Source organism: Falco cherrug, chromosome 9 (assembly GCF_023634085.1).
Source record: "Falco cherrug isolate bFalChe1 chromosome 9, bFalChe1.pri, whole genome shotgun sequence".
Taxonomy (NCBI): Eukaryota; Metazoa; Chordata; class Aves; order Falconiformes; family Falconidae; genus Falco; species Falco cherrug.
The window spans coordinates 40,826,982-40,849,079 of NC_073705.1; the positions used below are offsets into that span (position 1 = coordinate 40,826,982).

Here is a 22,098-nt window from a genome sequence, read left to right on the forward strand (position 1 = left end):
ACTCCTAGAACGAGAATATGAATGTCATCTTTTGCCACCTTCCTATGGACACCATGGCTGTCTTGATCTGCTATGCTCTCCATGGAACTCTTCCTCTTTTTTTCTTTTCCCCGTCCTTTGAAAGCTCGCGTCTCAAAGTCATCAAAACTGCAAGCCCTGGTCTCCACACATACCCCTTCCCTCCCCCCTTTTCTGGCTCCTTCTCTACATCTCCATCCACTGCCGTACAGTAAGTGACCGTGGCAATTTTCTTCCTATTGTAGCGCAGAGGTAACTAATGAAGAGTAAGTAATTAGCAAAGAATAAAGTGGGGCTGCTATGACCTGAGGTCTTTCATCATGGCGGGCTGGCTGCATACATGGTTTAGCTGAAGCTGAAGTTACCGGGTTGCTGGAATTGTCAGCAGTGAAACCACGGTCCCTGTTATGCAGGTCAGACGTAGAGGTTTATAACAATCTGAGTTAAAATTTAAAATCTATTTCTTCTATTCTTCCAGCTTCATGGAAACTGATGAGATCTGTGTGTGCAGACCGAACCCCTGCCTGATCAGCACTGCGTTCTCATGCTCTCTGACCTTTTCGGTAGGTGGTGATTTTGTTCGTACCCTCTCCCGTGACATCCTGTCAGGCCCTCTCCCGCTCTCACAGCTGAGGCCTTTCCCGCCCCGTGCCTGTAACTGGGAATTTCCCTTCCTTCCTCCTTCCACAGCCACCGTCGCCTGTTCCGCTGCTTTCCTGAGCAGGATGTTTGTGCTCTCCCCCACATCCGCGCTGGACGAGCTGCCTCTCCTCGCCGAGGCTCCCGCACCAAGGCTTCGCTGTGCTTTCCCCTCCTAACCCCCTGCTCTGCCGCAGACAATGTCCGCTCTCCACTGTGCTCCCGTTTTCCACCTTTTGACTCGCGCTTTGTTAGCGGGCGTACTGCTTCTCCTCCGCCTTTGTGTTCCTGGGATACGTGTGCCCCAGGAGAGCAGGGCAGCCCTCGGTGGCGTGGGGGCTCCTCTGATGCAGTGCCCACTGCCCCGTCCCTTTCTTTCCATCTCAGCAGGGCGGCCTAGGAACCTCTGACCGAGGAGCAAACGACCTGTAGCATTAGCAGCGCACACAAACTAACCTCTCTGCTTTTTGTCATTTGTTCTCACAGGTTTTGAAAAGGAAGTTACGATCTATATATAGCTAGCAGGAAAATCTTGCCTTGCAGCAAATTAAAGAGAGGTTTTACCTGGTGCAGCACACAAACAGTGGCATTTTAAACACAAGCCTTTCTAAAGCTAATTGTTAACACTGGAGGAGTTTCACCGTTATGTTTCAAAGTGAGCATTTCTGATACCTTCCAACCCTACCAATACAATATATTCTTGACACAGATGCCTGTTTCTTCTTCCAGTCCCTGGGCATGTGGTTTTATCGTAGCTCTGTGCTTCCTTAGTGGAATTAAAGAGTAGGGTTTAGTAGCTCTGAGGCAGGAAATCCTGTATTTTCACAGCTCTAAGGATTTCATATTGTTTGATCTCAATAATACCTTAACTCCTGCAGCAAATAGGCCTGGAGGAACACTTCAGATGATTACAAGACAAAAAACGCCTGGGTAAGTTCAGGTTCCTTCTGGTGAAACAAACACAGGAGAGAAAGAAGGCGGAGGAAAAGATGGCCATAGCTCTTAGCTCTGAGTCTTTAGGGAGTGACGAACCTCTTTTTATACAGGTGAACTCCACAGGCCACGTGCTCAGGCAGAAAGGCCTTGCGGACACTGTCCAGCCTACACCTGGTTTGGGGGCAGCCACACTACCACGCTGGTTAACTTTGGAACAGTTTGGCCGGTTGACTTTGTTTCCTATTGTATTTCTTAGTCCTTTGCAGTAAGGGATTTTATCACCTGTGGCTGTACTTGATTTTCTCCATCTGTTTTGCTAGTGAGCCAGCTTTTGTGGCACCAGAGAACAGCTCGGCTTGGAAGGGGCCTCGCGATCACCCCGTCCAACTTTCCATGGGAAGGGCAGCCTGGGCAAGGTGTGCTCCCACCCCTGGCAGCTGGCCAGCAGGAGGTGGAGGTGGTGAAACAGCTGCTACTGACCTGGGAGCAGGAAGGAGTTCAAGGCCGGAGCTCCTGAAAATGAAATGCTCTCAGAGGAAGAGGTCACAAGATCCTCTTTTCCCTTTATGTAAACCCAAAATATAAGACCAACACTTCTGTATTTTGGGTTTCGCTGCACTGTAAGTAGCAACTGGTGGCGCAGCCTGTGGATTTTATTCTCGAGAGACTCCACATTGCTTCTTCCCCATTGCTTTTCTTTGGTTTCTCCTTCTGTGGAGATACAGCCAGAGATTGGGTAATCGCAATTTCTTTTTGCACAGCATATGTTTGTTGGCTATATTCAACAGGGATAGTATTTCTGTGTTCCAAGACAAGCGTGGTTTCTGTGGTAAAGCGAAGTCTATGAATAGAACTCAGTGTCGGGATGCATGTTTAAAATTGGTTCTCGGTGAGACACTTGAAATAGCGGACCCAAGGAGCTGTTAGCTCTGCCCAGTACAAAACCGCTGGGCTCCGCCACGCCACCCGTGGGAAGGGAAGCTTTCCACGCGCTGTGCCAGGCTCTGGGTACACGCAGTGTCACTGCCCGCAACTTCCCGCTTTGTTGCCACTGTAGCTCATGCAAAATCGCATCACTTCCCACACGGGGCTCACACGCGCCACCGTTTCGTCATGCCTGAAGGGGTGGGGGGGAGGGCAGGGGGGGGCTCCCACACGTGGTGCTATCGGGGGGGGCACGAGGCTCTACATTCGGGTGGGAGCCAAGCTGGCCGGCCGTCATCCTGCTGGGGGGTGAGGGGGTCACCAGCCCTGGCCCCGTCCCCCTGTCCTGTGGAGGCGGCTGTGGGGCATGGGGAAGGCAGCGTGCGGGGGGTGCTGGCAGCCACGCCAGCCGTGCCAGGAAAGCAAACCAGGCATTTCTTCTTATCATTTCACGACGCCAGAACTCTAAACAAGCTGACAGGTGATAATCATTTGAAACGGGTTTTAAACTGTTGGGGCATAAACTAATTGCTGACAGACACTGGCAAAGAATTTCCTTAGATTTATCGCTGTATACCTATGAAATTTGTCCTCTAGTGGCGAGTATTCTCTATACAACCTTTCATTCTTTAAATGGACTGTGTAATTGCTTAGCCCTGAATTCAGACCAAAGAATTCCTTACTTGGGAAAATTACAGTATTTCATCTTATTTCATACACTTAGCTTTTCCCCTGGAAGGTAAAGGATTTTCTAAGGGAAAGTCATTATTCAATGGATTCTCAGCTGCAGGATGCTTTATAAATGTCCCCTGCTGCTGCTGCAAGGGGCAATCCTACCTGCTCCCATGTAGCACCGCTCTGCCAGCTTTGCAGCCTTCCTGGCTGGCTGACACTGGCTGTGTTTGAAAGGGAGGGAAAGAGTCCAACTCTTTACTGGTATAGCCCGCTCCAGCTCCAGGATGCTGTCTGTACTACGCAGAAATATTCAGCTTTCCGCATTACCTTCCTGGGGCTGGTGCAAGCTCACAGCCATGCTAGCAGTGTTTATGCTGCAGCTCAGTGCTCGGAGCCTGTTAAAGGGAACGTTGCACCTATTCTCCCTTCTGCATCGCTCATGGGAGTGAAAAACTCTCATGCCAAGCCATGCTGCCTGGAGTTTGATTTCAGCAGTGGTCACGTGTTGAGTCGGCAGACTGCAGGAACAAACAAACATTTGCATTGCAGGAGAGAGAAAAGTTTTAACACCACTTTCAGTGGTAGCAGTTTGGAGTTTTGCCTCAACATGGTCTTCCTACAGAGAAGCAGCTTCCTTCGCATCGGGTGTTTTCTTTGTGCAGCTATATATGAAGGGGCAGTTTAGTCTTAAAAACAGAAGGCAGAGCTTGCAATTTCCCTCACCCCCTGCCCCCCCAAAGAATCCTGACTCTTCAGTAGAGGTAGCCACACTAAAAATTCCTTCTTATATAGCTTCTGTTGCAGAGACAGCCAAAAGGTCTCTCTGTAGCTATCAGCCCTGCGCTATCATCCCTGACAGTGACATGAGATAGGTGCTTAAATAATTTTATTTCCTTCTTGTAAACACATACCATTTTCTTTGCTTTACTTACATGAACAGAAACACTCCATTCCACTGCCTTGTCACCTGTCACAGCCAGCCAGGCAGGTGATAGTGGAGGTTGTAACTTGCCCTTCTGTGGGAGCAGTGAGCTGGGGCTGACCTGAAACAGGCTACCTCATCACAGCTGTTCTGTGGGGCCACGTGCTAAGCAGCTCCGACTGAAAAATAACTTATTTTTCCCCAGCAGGATTAGTCTACTGCTACAGTTCAGTACAAGAGACCTCCTCTAATGAACTCGTCTTACCTTTGTTTCTATAGGCTTTCTAGCCTCCAGTCCCTACTCTCCTTCAAGCAAGCACAGGAGACATCAGGTATACAGAGGTTAAGGGGAGAAGCTGCACAGCAGTAAGGTGTTCTTGCTGCAGTTCCAAGTCTACTCTGGAAGAAAAATGTACTCTTAGAAAACAAGCTTACTTTATAACAGCACAAGAATAACTTAAAATAAGGTAGCTTGCAACACTTAACGCCTTTCATTAATCACTAACAGCTAAAAGTTAACTAATGCCTCCACTACCCATGGCAACACCCTGCCTGGGGAAAGCCTTGGGTTCAGGTAACGGTCTAGTGCAGGGGCAGGGCATGGCTGACCCACGCTGAAAGGGGCTGCACGTGAGGGCTGCACTGCGCTCCTCAGAAACCAAAACCCTGAATGGGCGCACACAGCTCTTGGCAGCACGGTTTGTTCAGCTCCAGGTAGCCTGTCCCTGAGCAAAACCATAGTGCTGCTTCCTCTGACAATTCGGCACTAAGTAGGGGTTACAAACCAGCTATTAGACAAGTCTCTTCATGTATAGGCAAGGCTCGGAGTTCATCCCAGCTTTCCCATATTTGCTGGATGATGAACACAGAAGTTAGCTGTACGTGTGTACTAGCACTGTTAGTATAAACCTTAATTCGTTTTTCATACTCTGCAACATTTGTAGAAATTTAACACACGTTTAGTGTCAAAACACCTCGGGTTTTATTTTCATATCCTTTTTGAATCAGGTTAAACTGTAAACAGTTTCTTCTTCAATCAAATACTGCCAGCTAGAATTACTTCCATTCATGCATCACTGAAAACAAAAAGGGCATTTTTCCTTAAGTATAGATTTTTCTTTTTTGAACAATGTCACTTTATACAGAAACCAATAGCTAGATTCGATGCACCCTGATTAGTTATGTAAACAGATAACCCAAAAAACCCTCATCAACAGAACTAATAAGTTGGTTCCTTCACAGAATGGAAATCAAAATCTTTCCTGACTGGAGGTTAAAACAGACAGGAATATGGAGCGTGGCACATCAATCCATCTAGGATGTGTATAAATTGCACTTATCTGAATTAACAAAGTTATGCACAGTTTAAATTCCTGCTAAAAAGCATTTTTCAATATGAAGTGGCAGCCAACTGGCAACCGTAACAGTTAGGTTCTGCACCATCATTTATGGCATTATAGATAACTATTACATATAGCATACTCTAAACCCCTGAAGGATTGTGTTACTTGAAACATTCTCCAGGCAGTCATTTGGTTTGAAACACTGGGAGAAAGACTAAAGAGCTTGCCATCTTATACCGATTATGGTACCTTTAAATTCTATGAAGTAGATCAGATACGATGTGTATTTCACAGTAACAAAGTTGCTTTAATGCCTTTTCTCCAACAGTAGGATTGTGTTAGATGTTTCTGCCCTCAGATCACCAATGTCCTGGTGGTTTTCCCTTTTCATAGGTTTGGGTAACTACAACGAGCACTTTTTCCTGTTTTTTAACTATTCATCAGTCCTTTCAGTATATCTTCGGAGAGTTCCAGCAGAGGGAGTTCAGGGGATGGGATGTCCAGTGGGGGAAGGTTGGGTATTGGAATGTCCTTTGCCTTCCCAGCAGTTGTTGCAAACTTCTGCCAAGTTGCAGCTGAAGAAGTTTCTGAGTGTTGCTGCAGACCCCACAACTCTGACTTCTCCACAAAATCGGCATCTACATCCAGCTCCTTGTCTACTGGAGATTTTTGGAGTCTAGCTCTTTCTGCTTTTAACTGCTTATTCTCTCTCCTTAATCTCTCATTTTCAGCTACAAGAAATTCTATGTGCCGTTTCAAATCTGCAATTTTGGTTGCCTGCTCTTCTATTATTGTTTTGTCATCTTTTGGAGCTTTACTCCCAATACATGCTTCCACAGGCTCCTTTTTTTTCTGAAGCAGAAATAACAGTGTATCTGGGTCCCTGTCAAAGACACCCTGAATATCCTGTGGATGTGTCTCTGTGGAAGGGCTGTATTTCTGAGTAACAGGAACCAGTACGTTTTGATCATCAGCGTCTTCAGCAGATGGTTTATAAGAAGTCTGAAGATGTGCAGCTATTTCCTTGTCAGCATTCTGCTGGGCTTTCAGCTTTTCCTCCCTCTTTGCCCTTTTCCACCTCTCCTGGATGAGCAATAACTGTTTCATGTGACTATCCCTTTGTAATTCCAGTGATAGCTGAGCCTGAGTAAGAACAAGATTAAACAATTTAAATGGTGATCCCTAGTCCCACCTGAATATTCACAACTGTAGTCACATGCATGTAAATATTTACATGAAGAACATCGCAGCATGTCCGAGGGATGGGGAGGAGCTTTTGTTATTCAAATACTAAATCCAACAAGAAGTGCTCTCTCCTTGTACAATGCAAGACATTCAGGTATGTCACCCAAATTTAGCGTAACTACTGGTATTGTGAAGGAGTGAGTTAACATATGGTCTGCGAACTAAATGTTTGTTTGTTTATAAGTCACCGACCAGATTACAATATCTCTGAGCAGAGGCGCTAGGAGTTTAACTGACCTACAACCAACACCCAGAAGGAAGAGAATCACTTGGCATGCATAGCCACACCTAATCTAAACCACACAAACTATCTGCATGCTTCTGTGATGGTATCTGTGTAGACATATTAATAACAGCCAGCACTGCGGAAAAGTGCTCCAAGGCCAGATGTGGTCCCACATGATTCAGCCATATTTAATGAAGGGGGTGGTGTGGTAGTTAGTAACTCACAGGGACCACCTGGGTAAGAGGCTACCATTTTTCTGCAAGAATGACCCTTTGGAGAAAAGGCAGATGGTCTGATCTGCAAGGGCTATTTGCTTTGATAATATTGGCTAAACTCAAAGCCTGCTACTGTAAGAGTGCTGAGCAGGCTACACTACTACATTCACAGATAGATTTGTGCAATGACTAAGGAAAGGTGTAGTGCTGTTGTTCTGGAGATCCCCCAGTCAGGACGAGTAAAACCAAAATTACAGACTGTAGATGTGATGCTCAGCTTTGCATCTCAGCAAAACAGCCTAAGTGCCTCACAGCAAAAGTTAAATATTAAATTAGTTTTATCACCTACTTGAACATGCGTTGCAGACTAGAAACTATTGTTGGAGAAGCCCTGGATGGGTTAGCAGTTCTCTTGCCCCCGCTCCATGCACACTTGGGAAAACGCTCCAAGACGACTAGCATCACTGCACTTCTAAAACTCCTGGTGCAGTTGACATAGGTTCAGAAAACTACGCAGAGCCTAACATGCAACAGAGGTTCAGGGCACAATATGACACGCCGGCACACAACAGAGCTATGGCCAATTTCGGTATCTGCTGCACTTGGTCTCACCTGCTCTGACTGGGTCAGCTTCATAGCGTCTGTAAGGTATGCTGCAGAAGAGAAAATTCATAAACACTTAAGACAGGGTTACAAAACCTGAACGTTTCCATAAAAGCTAAGAAAAGGCTTCAGACCTCCCATATTCTGAATCTCCACATAAAAGCAGCAGCCCAGAGGCAAAGTATTTACCAAGTTACAGTGGCTGGAAACACCTGCTGTTTTTTTCAGAAGTCTGGAAAAAAATTATTTTAAGATCATGTAATACATGCTACGGCCTTCCCATGGCTCAGGTTGTTCCAGTTTGTTTTTCAGAGGAGGACAGCAGCCATTTCCAGAAAGTCCCAGAAGAACAACTTTCCCCTGAAGGGAAGAAACACAGCTAAGGACCAGACTTTTAACATACAAGCATTTTAACACAAAATGTGGTAAGTAAAATCTTCTTGTCCACAGCACACCAACATTACAAAGTCATGCTTTTTAATTATATTCCTGATGAAGGGGTATAGTCCATAGTTCCCCACTTTTTTCATCAGCTTCCCCTCCAAACCAGAAAATGTGCTAGCTTACAGTCAGAACAGCACTTCAAACTTTGAGCATATCTTGCTAGTGCTGAAAATGACAAGGTACAAGAAATTATTAACCAGATTTGGAAGGATGTAAGATAATGGCAGAGAATCAGACAAAGAAAGGTAAGAAACATTTTTGGGTTTAGTCTTGGTATATGAAGTGAGGGAAACCAAACAGAAAAGTCTGCATATTAGAATGTAAGTGCTACCCCTCATTGCTATGAGTATTCATAAATGCCAAAGAAATTATCAGGTTCTTGGTTTATGGGGTTTTCTAGTATTTATGAATGGAAAGTGGGAATGTCTGGTATCTAGGTTACGATGTTCAGAGTAGTCATTTATTTTGTCTCCACACAAGCCCAGTCACATGGAAATGTTCTACTTATTGCACCAATTAAGACTTCCTCTTTCTTCTTCTGCCAAGCAGTTGCCACTCTGTCATTCAACTGATGGACCCCAACACAAATAATTAAGCATGACTAGTTAAATGGACAGGTAAATGCAAAGTCTCACTTAAGAGACGCTGTCAATTGCAGTGTCAAGGCCTGTGATGCAATCTGCTGTTTCACTCGAGTTCTGGGAAAGCTGAGCTCATCACCTGTTCTTGATTCAGGCATTAGGAAAGGGAAGTAAGTGAACTTTTGTAAGCAAACATTTGTCTAAGTATTTCCTTTATCAATAGAGAAAGCAGGTGACTTCAGCTATGAAAGCATTGAAGAAAATACAAAGTGTGAAGTGAAACAGGCTTACAGCAGGTCCCCAGCTGCCATTTGTGTATGACACAAGGTGTTGGCTTCACCATCAGTCAAGAACTGCCTTCACAGTGATAACCAACCCTAGCCACAACAATCTTGGAAACACCTGACTTTAGCTACTCATATTAGAAAAAAAGTTTCCAAAAGGGTGCTTGATCTGGACTGAAAAACAAATTCACATTTTAAGAATAAAAATTTTGCAAATAACTAGATATTCTACTTACATGAAGCACGCAAATCTAGAAACTAATTTTAAGAGCTGGAATGTGAGAATTACCTACTTACCAGCAGCTTTTCTGTGACAAGAAATTGCTTCTTCATATTTTCCCACTGCCAACAAACGGTCTGCTTTTCTGCTCTGCTGGTGAGCCTTAAAATAAAAAGAGCATTACATCAATGAGGGTTAACCGACAAATAGTTATACCTGTTTTGAAAGTAATCAGTATATCTAAGAAACCTGTACTGATTCCAATTCTCCCACTCCCTTCCAAGCTTTATAATTTGATTTCTTCTTTAATGCTACCTTACAAGAATCTGTACTGCACAAATAACTGAAGTTTGTTAATGCAGCAAAGATGGTGTGTACACAACAAAATCCTTTTGAAACTGTTCCTCAGAAAGTACGTTCTCCTTTGTCAGCAGGTATTTACTGTAGTTATGTAAAAAGACCAGTAGGTCATAGGAAGCTGTAAGTATTTAGGAGCAATTCACCTGGCAGAATGCAAGATACTTGAATTATGTTACAGCTTACAGCTGGTTTGACATTTTCTGCTGCCCCATGCCCAAGAGGCTTTGCCTCTTGAGTGAAGAAATTGCAAAAGATCTTTGTTTTTTTGTTTGCAGCTTACACCAATTAATGGAGGCAGCACAGCCATAGTTAAAGATACCAAAGTCATGTTGTTGCTGTCCAACAACACTATACTAGTGTTTGTAAGCCACTAATGTAAACCACTAAGGTAGACTAAGGATGTTGCTGAAAGCAAGCAATTGATGCAAGTATTTGCATATGCTCAGTGAGAAAACACTATTGCATAACCAGCAGCACAACGTTCATAGAAGCAAGTCTTTTTGCCATTACTACAAGACATGAAATTTATGGTCCTTCCTCCAAGACAAGCTGTGTAATATGAAATGTAATATCAAAGACTACAATCACTAACTGGCAAGACTGTCAGTAGCACAGACTGTTCATGACTGCTTTACTTCATGTTAAGTTTGAAGCAAACAGACATCAGGTACTGGGCACTGACTCTGGGAAACAACACAAGACACTTCCAAATCTGTAGGAAGTTTTTGCCTGTTTCTTTGTTTAAGAAAGAAAGGCTTTACCAAGTCGATACTGATTGAACCTGTAGGGGAAGCAGAGCTGAGAGCCTGATATCTGCTTCTGTAATCCTTGTCTCTGACCCATACAAACTCTTTATACCCTCCCTTCACCCAAATAAAGGCATAAAACATCTCAGACTTCAGATAGTTGGTAAATGTACGTTACTGACTCACTTTAAGCATCTTCCAGGATCAACGTAAAAATGAACACATTTGTCCATATCCAAGACATTAGAACAGCTGGTTCCCTCCAGGCCTTATGGAATCACACTTTTCCGTCTCCTCCAGTCTTGGCAGAAGCATTGAAGGTCAGATAACCCAAACAGGACGTAACATGATTCTGTCAGGACTAACATGATACTCAGGCTAACATCCATTTAAAAAGTAAGTTCCAAAATGCACCTCAATTTCTTTGTCATCTTTTCCTCCAAACTGACTTATCACCTACAGTGTTACAGTAAGTTCAATTTTCCACCAGAATTTTAGCAGCGCTCACAGCACAGAAGAGAATGACTTCTGCAGAAAACACTCTTTTGGGCAACAGCTGCTCTTAGGCAATCCCTACCATTTATATCACTGCATTTAGACATTTGGCTTTTCTAAAACTGATTTTATATGCTAATATGGAATGTTCTTTAAAAAACCCCACAGCTCCTTGATTCTTCGCAACTAGTATTTTGGTTGTAATCTTCTTGCTCACTTTCATTCAATGCTCAGAGCATTGTCAGCATTCCCTGTTCCTTCTGCCCTGAGGTTAAATAATCCCAGAAGAGGAAGTGTTTTCTATTGGAAAATCATCTATTTTATGGGCTTTTTCTACGGACTCCTACAAATGACATATGCCAGAAAGATAAACTTATTTCCTACTGAAATGAACAAACGGTATCAGCTCATATAGAGCCATCTCCTTGGTTATTCCTGGCAGCTCATCCAGTTACAAATTAGCTGTATCATGGACATAAAAACACCTGAGCTGGGCTCCTTGCAAAACAATTTTTCAATAAATTAGTATTGATACAGCTGCTTCTGCAAACTGCATGGGCAGGTCTGAAAAATCAGGGAAAGAGGAAACAGGGCAGCTAGAGACAGAATTCTGAGCTAAGGAAGCAATTCAGCAAGCCATGGGCCTGGTTCCATTTCTTAGTTCCTACACAGAAGAATTTGAGTCTGATTGTTTTCAGTGGTTATGTTCATATGTTTTAAACTTGGAGCATGATCTTACTCAAATCACTTAAGCACAGGCAGAACATTTGAGGACAGTCAGTTGTTATTTGATTGAGCAAGTAAATGATTTCCATTCTCAATTAACTCCCAGTGAAGCTGAATGGAGTCTGAAGTTTGGCTTAACTGTGAATAAAATTAAGAAAGCAACAATCCAGAGATGCTAGCATAAAGAAAAGCTAGGATTCTCGGATTACATGGTCAGAATGCCTTTCTTGCTGTTTACAGCAAAATATATTAATGACAGGCCATCTTACTCTGATGCAGAGTGACATACTTCCCCAGTGGAAACAACAGGAACCGCAGTAGAGAAAAATCAGTTTCAGCACAGCCTTGTGTGAGAAAGCTAGGTGTTTTGCCGTTGGTCATAAGCGAGGAATTTCTCATTTTGTATGTTTTCTTGCCAGCTTGACAAAGAAATATTTGCTCATTTATTCTACCCTGTGTTTGTTCCAACTAGCTCATTGTGGAAGGACCTAGGAATTTCTCCCATTTTCATAGCAGATTATTCATCACCAGTTTGAAGAAATTAGTGGTGCTGTTTCCTAGCAGCAAGTGATGAAGCTGCAACAGAAGTACTTGGATGCTTAATAGCCATGTATCACGGATAAGCTTCTACATCTTGTTTAGTCTGCTGGTTTATTCTTAGTGCTCAGTTACACTTTGCCCCACAGCATCCAACCATTGTTAGCAAATCTATTTTGATTGATACATAAGCGGCCTGTATCCCATTATAAAACTGGCAATGGAAGAATTGGCTCTTTATCATAAAGTGAAAAAATGGCTCTCAAGTTTTTCCCTGGTCTGATGTCGTGTTAGAGGAAGGTGTTTACACCAACAAATCTGGAGCTGCTATGCTAGTTCCCAGTAGATTCAAGCAGAACTGCTTTGACTTTGGTCTTGCTGCTGTGATGATTACAGAAACAGCTGCTGTCTAACTGTGGTGGGTTTATATATCTGATTGCTCTTTCCTCCTCCAGTTGCAGTACTGGAAATAAATGTAGAATGTGGCGTGAGAGTAATTATAATTTATGAACAAGCTATGGAATTGAAGGTGGGAAGCAGGTCGACAACTACTTCAGATGTCACTCCCAATCCAGACAAACAGGAATTCCCAGTAGGCAAATGGGCAGGCATAACAATTTGACTCTCGTAAAAGGAAGCAGGTGTGAGTGAAGGATGACCAAGCTAAAAAGCTTCCTCACCTTGCTCCAGCATACTTGGTTCTTAAAAGTATTTGTGTGTGCCTTATTGCATCACTTGGAACTACTCTGGATCAACTACAGAAGCAGGTAAGCTAGACAGCTTTCCTCAAACTTTCCAACTGTAGCTGAGATATTAAGGGATGATACCTGCACTTGTAAGTTTGTGCTGCTATGGTGGAGAAATGCTCCTATTTGATTTTTCCACCCAACTAGCCCAAGTCATTACCTATGTAATCTCTGAGCAACAGAATAAAAAAATAATCAAACAATCCTCTGAACAGCAATGCAGATCTCCTCTTTGCCTAGAGTTTTCTTTAGAAGCCAAATAACTAACACCCACCTTCTTTTTTTCCCCAACGTAAACTAGACAATGATGTGACTGCAGACCATGAGAAGTGAAGCCATAAGGCCCACTTGACAGATCTCTTACCAGTCCCTCAAGCTAAAAATTAAAATGCTAGTTTTCTTTCTACAGACAGTGCACCATTACAACTTCCACCATGTGATCCTAGCTTAGGGTGGGGTGGGGTAGGGGGGAAGCTGCTGGTTTTCCCATATGATACCAGTTGATGGCTAGCTATTACAGAAAGGAGAGTAACAGGAAAAAACCTGCTCAATCCTACAATATTTTTAAAAGACAGATGTAGTACCACTCATTTTCAAACAGGTTGTCTACTACCCTCTCCTAAAAGCAGTGATTTGCAAGTCCTCCTGTAGCTGAGACAGGTAGGCTTGTGTGTGTTTTGTGTTTCTTTGCTCCCCTAATGGGAACAGCTCCTCACTGGCAAAGCCTTGCACAAGATATTAAGCTTGCAGCCTTCTTTGTTCATTTTAAGGGACTCCCTAGAAAGCAATATATTTTAATACAATTACAAAGCAGAGATTACAGTGCATTACTTGCTAAAAAAGTTACAAATGAAAGCAGGAAAACACAGCTGCTAAAATGATGGGGCCTGAGGAAAGCTAACTACAAAGTAGTTCTGTCTAATATAGCAGTTTCTAAATTTTTTAAGTGAAACCACTGTTTGCTGCTAACACCATCTATTTTATGCTACGGACTGTGGATACCGGTTATCTTTGCCAGAAAGGATCAATACCTATGCTCACTTACTGCTGAAAGCAAAGATGAAGGTATTTTTTAAGAGATGAGGGATCTGTTTGGGGATTTGTTTCCTTAAGGATACAGGGTTGTTTTTTCTAAGAATGTATTTTGAAGAAAGGAAGCGTCAGAAAGCGCACACTGCATTGCTTCCATATTGTACAAAAGAGTGCTAAGTATCTCCTATGTGGCTGTTCACGGCAGCAGGCCACAAAGGGTGGGATGAGGTGGTGCACTGTTGTTACCCCCCACCCCACAAACCCTCTGTCAGTGCTACACCTACAGAAGTCTCTTTCAAACCCATTCTTACCAGCAAATAGTGGACTTAAGTTTGCATGCATATGTCTGCATATGCATTGAAAAATGGAATGCAGAGAGAATACAAGTGGAAAATGACCTGAGAGGTCCAAGAATAAACTATGGCCATCCATTTTTTTAATTAAAAAAAAAAAGTGCAATCACAATGAATAAAAGTCAGGGTGGCTATGAAAAACGCTTGTATTTACAGGCAGTTGAAGTGAAAATAATAGAGAGCTGTACTGTAACTTATGCTAAATAATGGGAACATATTTGCCACTGAGCCTACAGAAATGGTAACTTGTAGCTTTCTTAGCAGACGCAAGCTCCCTTATACTTTTTGTATTCTTTAGAGAAAGATAGAAGTGACTGAAGGAGAAACAAAAAAAATGGCAGAACCCATTGTGGCTGCTCAACCAAGACCACTAGCCACAGGTTAGCTCAATTTTCTGTCTTTGAAAGCCTGTACTTAGCAAAGCTGACAGAACAATGACTGAACTGTAAATTACAGGTTAGTGTGACTATAGAGCAAAACAAATATGTGAAACTCTCATGAGAATGTATTCTCAATATTAAGACTCAGTCACTTCGTATTGAGCTGTAAAGATGTTGAAGTTCAACTCGCTAGTAAGTGATAGTGTTAGAATTTAAATATATGGGCAGACAAGCAACCAGTTGTTTAGCCAACCGTTATTTCACTGAATAGCTCTAACTGACCATGCATTTGTTCCCAACCTATTCCAAATTTAAGATAAAATTGTTAGTCCGATTTTCCTTACCATGCAAATGCAATTAAGAGATCTGGAATGAAACCAACTTACATTCACACTGCTCAGGTTCAGTGGAGTCTTCAAAACCCCATAGAGGTATAGCTGCAGCTCTTTCCCTGATCACCTGCAACTTCATTAAGGCATGACATCCTTTTACCTATTGCCCAGTCAAATTGTCTTTTTTGTCCATTTAATATGATAAAAGCACTAAATACCTCAAATTGCTTGTCAGAGCCATTTCATATACCTAAAGCTCTCAGTTGCTTTGGTAATGCTTTTCTTGTCCCCATATATAGTGCTGCAGCTGGTACTACACAGGTCTTGCTAATTAGAGGTTATAAGCTAAATGAGAACAGTGCGACTGCCCTGATGATAAACAACAACCTGGGCTCCTATATGTAGCCCTCAACCACGTGGCTCAAGCTGCTACAGCAACTGAGCCACCCCTCGGCAGGGACAACTGAATCATCACAACAAATAGTCCAGTAAACAAACTATTCCAGGAGCAATGATTTCAAACAAGTGGGGCAGAAAGTCTTCAGCTGTGACTTCATTCTGCTGCCTCCTCAGGCCTCTATGAGATGGTTTCATTTTGGTCTTTAAACTGTTAGGCATGCTTACTCGGAGCTGAACTGCATGGCTTGATGTTACGCACGTTAATGCCAGCATGACACAGCAGAGAGGCACTACTGGTAGGTACCCGAACAGCATAGACACCAGTGAGGAAATAATGCTTCTATCAACCACCTGTAGCTTAGCTAATTATGTTCTTGACTGGGAGCCACTGCAAGTTCTTAGGTGTGCAACATGGAGCAGTTCTGTGTCATGCTTTAGTAGTAGTTATGTGACTGAATAAAAACATTGTTGAGCTTTTCCAAGGAGGCGATTACTGATCTGGCTGTTCAGCTGAGTATCTGACACATCACCTCCACGCCTCCAGTCACTTTACTCAGACAGATAGGCTGCTGCCTCTGTGGGTTCACACCTTACGTTTCCTTTAGCTGAAATGAATGGCCCCATATAGATCACATTGTTACTGGGAAAACCCAGACAGGGCTTCTACTACTGTGGTAAAAACAAGCTTTCTGTTGGGCATGTCTATATAATGATACTTCCACTTTTATTATTACAAGCTTGTTTTCTCCAGTTTGAGTTCAGAATTGAGTGCATCTGCCTCTTCTTTCCATTTTAGATTGGAAGAGCAATTATAGCAGCTTTGAGGCTAACTTTTATTTAAAAGAAAAAACAACAATGAAAGAAAACAAACTGGATTCAGTAGATGTTTCTCTAGATTAACATAATATTGCTGTTTTTCCAACCAAAATAACAGAGGCACAGGCTGGCATTAAGTCTCAAACACATTGGCCCATGTGGTTTAAATCCTTCAGTATCTGGTAAACTTTCACACATGCTTTCTATTTTCTCCCACTACTCTTGCATATTTATTCTGCTTGTTATTTTGCCCTTACGTAGATGTAGTATTCACCTCACTTCTAAATCATTTTTTAAATTAGACCATTGATTGGCTTGCATGGAAATGGTTGCTACCACTGGCTTATAGCATTAACATTAAAAGCTTCTATTACATGAGATTTTGCAATATACATTTTGTTGTGTTATTCTCACTCTAGCCACTGGTCCATGCTTTCTGTTTTTCATCAAAACAACAGCTCTCCACGCTGGTTTACTTACACTTCAAGAAACTTCTAGGCAATAGATATTCACCAGATTTTTACCAGATTTTTGGGCTATATTTTATTACAAACCATACAAAGTACTATTACATTGTAAGAAGAACACAAGGTAGAGGTGGTATGGCTCTTCAGCAAATATTCTATGGGAGGATACTGAGGTTATGCAGAGTTATGGGAGGATATTCTGTGGGAGGATAACTGCAGAGTTATGAGGTCCTGCGCGCTGGAGACCGTTCAACGAGCAAGTTTCCTTTCTAGTCTGTTCTTGCAGTTGATACTATTTGCCTCATGTTTACAGTGTTACTTCTAAGCTTCTAATGGTCAGCTGTGTGTGGTTGTGCTTCTTAACTGGTACCCTTTGCTCCTATACCCAAGGTTAAAATTACCACTGGATGTGTGATCAGAATTCTTTGCCTAACTCAGATGGCAGTAGGAATTGCTCCTACAGCAGGCAGCACAGAGCAGCTCTTAACTGCACTTTTTTTACATAGTGCCTTTTCTTATGAGACTTATCTTCGTGCTTTTGCAGTAAAAGATTTCATCTGTTAAAGAATGTTGAGATGTCTTAGTTTATGGCACTGGATTATGTGTGAAGTAAGTGTTCAGCTGGACTAGATTCCCCACTATATGGTTGCCTGCAGGTGCAGGGACTCTAATTAGTCCATACCAATTTTAAGTTCCTAAATATTTCATTCGGAGGGCTAAAGAACTGGCTTCCCTATTAGCAAAAGCATCAGAATCAGGGCTTTAACCTGTTCTTTCAAAATCAAATGCAAAGCATACATTACACCAAGGCAGGGAGAGAAAAGGATAAGAAAAAGAAACAAAATGGATGCTGAAGTATCAGAGCTGCCCCAAAACACTTTCCTATGGCTTGCATAACTCGGACAATGGCAACAGATTTGGGAAAAGTTGATTCAATTTATTCCTAAATGAAGTATCACTGGAGACAACGAATACCTTGAGGACAGCTCAGTAGAAAAATCAAATCAGCAGTTAGTATTGTAGCACAAGCCCTAGAAAGGTTGAAAGAAGGAAAGATGGGGTTATACTCAGCATGACTATTTGTTAAGCATGCAACAATGGCAGAGAAGGTATACAAAAAATATTAATAACTTTAAAAGGAAAAAAAAGGGTGTCTGAAAAACCAAAGCCCAAATTTTAAAAAGACAGGTCCATTTCTCATTGAAGTCATTAGACCTGAAGGTCAACAATTAAAACTTCCATTCAACAAAACCCACTATAGTTAGAGATTATTTATTTATTTTTAAACAGCTCTGGAAAGTAAATAGGTATTTGTCTTGAGTCATCTACAGAGGTAAATCGGTTGATTTAGGAAAATAGAAAGATATTTAAACTTAAGAAAAAGAAATATCAATGATAATTTAAGGCATTAAGACCCAGAGGTATAAAGATAAAATACTATTTTGGAGGGAACTGTTATCTTTCAGAAAACCGAAAAAGAATGTAATTGAAGTCAGCAGAATACAATAAGGTATGGCATGCCACCTGTAATTAGAAAGGCTAAGCAAATAGTTAAATATATAAATAATAACTGAACTGAAAGTCACCAATACAAGTGATTAAGTGCAGCTGGCATGCTACATGTTGACAGAGAAATGGAGACATTAGGATACTGCAAAGCTGCTAAGGATTTGCATTTTTGTCAGATCAGCTCCCCAGGAAAATCAGGACAGTATCCATGCTTTCCAGTAACTAAGACTAGATGCTCAAATACACAACTAATTAACAAGTTTTGCAGGACAGAGCAACATCCAAGAACTACAGCAAATGCTAATGAGAAGCCTTAACTAAAGAAAAAACAATTTCACAAAAATTAGCAAGCCATGATATACTGAAAGAAGGAAAATGTCTTGTAGTTGAGTCATTCATAGCAGATAAATAGGCCTAATGATTACTGTATTCAAAACCACTTTGTGGTTTAGGGGGGAGGGCTGTTTGGTTGGGTTTTTTTCCCCTCCTCTCTGATGGTCTGGCACCTCTGAAAAAAGTTGTGCTTCTCCAGTCCACAGGAACTAGACTTAAGTAAGAGAAGAGATTTATAGGAGAAGCAAGTGAAATACATGACATTGTATAGTGTCAAAAACTTACATGAACATTCTTATATTGGAGGTTGGCACCTTCCCTGAATGTTATTGCAAACCTGAAACTAGCTGCAGAAAGGGACTGTAAATAGAAGATCTTTGCAAAACTCTAGTTCCTCCTGTTCATGTCCTTGTAAAAATGTAGGCATGTTCTAACTACAGTACTGTACCCATTTAAGCTCATCATGAAGAGTTTTCATGGCGCTTGACACAACCTGAAAAGACGTGTCATTTTCCTGTACTAACGACTGTATTGTGCAGCAGTTTCAAGAAGTTTTTGTATTTCAGGATACTCCTTAAAAGGGAGTCGGAACATATATGCAGGCAACTTTGTAATTTTCTGTACAAAACTATATAAATAATTTTCCTGTATCATCTGTTAACACAGAAGTGTCTTGATTTTATTGTTAACCTGGTGCTAAACAGGTCTGGTAACTGCACATTCCTGTCATGGTCAGAGGATCATCAACCAGGTTTTAGTCATACTCTTGTCACTCCTACAATCCTTAGTGAGGGGGTCTCATTAAGAAACAGTACTAACTGGGGATATCTACTGTCACAAAGTTGCTACTTTCAGCCATTTACTAGTGAATATTCAATAATAATCTTCTCCTTAGAAGCTCATGTACTAGACATACTTTTTAGAAGGTTTTTATAGTGCCTGTGAAATCGCTATAGCTTATCCCTCCTGCATTACTGTGCTGCAAGTTCGTCCGACTTTAAACCCATCATATCAACAAGTTACAAGAGCTTTCTACCTCCTGCTGTTCCCTATTTCAATCAGAATTCCAGTACGCAGAGTAAAAAGTCTGAGACAGCATGATGCAGACATACCCAGAGTAGTTCTGCACCATCAGTGTAGATCTAAACAGATCATCTTCCTGCTGCACCATCAATCCCTAATTCCATGGGTGGCCTGCAATGCCATTTTTACAAGCCTTTCTGAAACTTGAGAGAACAGTCCAGAAATACCTGACTGTACGGAGCAGGCAAGGGTTTGCCAGGGCTGACACCAAGCGGGAACAAATAAGCTTTGATTAAAACCCAAACTGACACAAGCCTCCATGGTTTGCATGGCAATGTCTAAACAATTTCTGGCTCACACTAATTCCCGGAAGCACTCCAGCAGTACCCCTGGGGTGCTGCTCCTGGCTAATTGGACTGCTGGCCCAAAGCTCATTTTCTAAGGGAATAATGCTCTCTGTATCACCGCATCTGAGGCACAATCGAAATAAGCTTTGATAAAACCCACAAGGCAGCAGAGAATTAACCGTTCTTGACCCTAGAGCTCATCTACGTGACAGAAACCTACCCATTTAGGCTGCTTAAAATCTGATTAGCTTGTGTGATGATGCGTTTTTCAGGCGTGTTTCTGTTAAAGTTCCTCAGAGATTTAGTTTGAGCAATTACCGATTTAAGATTTTACAGCGTTTCGCCTTCTGAAACTGAAAGCAGCTAGTCAGTAGCGGGCCCCGCTAAGTCCCTCAAACTCTTTAAAGTCACGCAGATAGGGCCTGTGTCAGCTGAAGGTTTCCTGACAGAACTTGCCTTGTGTTTGCAGCTTGGGCCGGGCTAACCCCCCGGCCGGGGTCCGACCGCGCCGCGCCAGGCAGCCCCGCGCCGTGTCCTGCCCCCGCTGCTCCCGCCCTGAGGGCGGCAGCTCCCCCGCACAGCCCCCGCGCCGGGCCCGCTCTCCCCGGCCGCCCAAGCCGCCTCACGGCCGCGCCAGCCGCTCGGCCCCGCTCCCCGCCGGGCAGGTCAGGGCCCGGTGCCGCCGCGGCAGGACCTGGCACAAGCCCCGAACAGGTGCTGGGGCGGGGGGGGGGTTGTGTGTGCAGGGCGGAGAGGGCCCCGATTACTGTTCAAGTCGCGCTGCTCCGTCCGGTTACCCACCGGAAAGCGGGGAGGGGGGTCGCTCTGCTCCCGCCGCGGGCGCTCGCTGCCGCCTGAGGCCCGAGAGCGGCGGCAGGGCCGGCTGACAGGACGCCCCCCCTGTCCCCCGCGGCCGCGCGCTCACCAGGTTGAGGGGCCCCTCCATCACTTCCATGGACGGCGGGGGCTGCGGGCACATGGGCGCGGAGGCGGCCCGCTCACCGCTCCCGGTGCCGCCGGCCCCCACCGCCCGCTCCGGCCGCCGGCCCCGCTCCTCCCGCGTCCCCGCCCCGGCGGGTTGTAAACACGGCAGCCGCTTCCGCCCGGCCCGCACCGGGCGGCGACTCGCGAGAGTCTCGGCGTCGCGCGAGACTCGGGCAGTGTCGCCGGGGCAACGGGCGCCGCTCGGGGCCCCGCCCCTCCGCCGCCCGCCCTCGCGCCGCCCCAGCGCCCGCCTTCCCGCCCGCGGGTGCGCGCGGCGGCTGTGTCGGGTCCTCGCTGAGGGGAGAGGGGGACTCGGTCCCCGGGACCGGGTGAGCGGCCTCTGACCCGCGGAGAGGTAGCGCCGGCGGCGCGGCACGGCCGCAGACCGGGGGAGGACCCCGCGCCCTTCGCAGGGTGCAGCCACCGTCATTCCTTTCCCTTTGTTTTTTTTCTTTCACTGAGCGCTGTGTGTGGCACAGGTCGTCGGTCTGTAGGTGCGCGGGGTTTCCGTGAGGAAAAAAGCACGCGACACGGTCACGAAGCGTGGCGGTAAAAGCACCCATGGCCTCAGGGCAGCCAGGTCGGTGCCGGTGTAAGGGAGGTCACGCAGGGGAGCCACAGACACGAGTGACAGCGAGAAGCGACCTTCCCTGGCAAGGGCGCAAACCCAGCTCCTGCCCTGGGGGTGCAGTGTGCCCTGAGGTCCCAGCGAAGGAGATGGGATCCGGGCAGCTCTGCCAGCCCCGGCGCCGGGCGGGTCAGGGGGACGGCGGTTCGCTCTCCCCGTGAGGGGGGAAGCAGCAGCTGCTGCTCGTCGTCGCTCGTACAGGAATTGCAGTATACGAAAACAGGTGACAATGATGGTGATACCAAAATTGCCCTATCCCCGTGTATATGCTAACAAGACAGTATTATATTATATTATATTAAATAATATTCATAAACTTTCTTGAGGAAGATCAGCTAAGCAGGGCGCTGAACAGCAAATAAGCTGAGCAGCCAGCTTACTGAGAGTCACGATCATCCTTATCCACACAAAGCTGTGTTTTATGAGGCCTATAGAGAAGAAAATTGCCGTAAAGGGATTGTGTATAGATAGCTCTTTTAGGTGGAACTAAGGATAGCATGAGTTCATAGCAGCATGGCAGTAATAGACTGAAAGGGAAACGAGGACAAGCCAAAAAGGGGAGCGAGAAGAGCATAGAAGGTAGGGGGGGACAATGAGACATCTAGAAAAC

At 44.2% G+C, this 22,098-nt stretch overlaps 1 protein-coding gene across 5 annotated transcripts; it reads right to left on the minus strand.

Annotated features, from left to right (window-relative positions):
• Positions 1 to 5,072: 5,072 nt before the first annotated feature.
• NRBF2 (nuclear receptor binding factor 2) lies at positions 5,073 to 20,980 on the minus strand. Of its 5 annotated transcripts, none has more exons than XM_055720852.1 (4): positions 20,802 to 20,980; positions 9,353 to 9,437; positions 7,756 to 7,796; positions 5,073 to 6,600 (listed from the first exon to the last, which is right to left on the minus strand). In XM_055720852.1, exons 1-4 carry the CDS (start codon positions 20,853 to 20,855, stop codon positions 5,887 to 5,889), a joined length of 894 nt encoding a protein of 297 aa, XP_055576827.1. In that variant the 5' UTR covers positions 20,856 to 20,980; the 3' UTR covers positions 5,073 to 5,886. The 5 variants fall into 5 exon arrangements, with proteins under 5 accessions (XP_055576827.1, XP_055576828.1, XP_055576829.1 ...); XM_055720853.1 differs by having other exon boundaries at positions 20,678 to 20,816; XM_055720854.1 differs by having other exon boundaries at positions 9,345 to 9,437; positions 20,678 to 20,816.
• Positions 20,981 to 22,098: the final 1,118 nt, after the last annotated feature.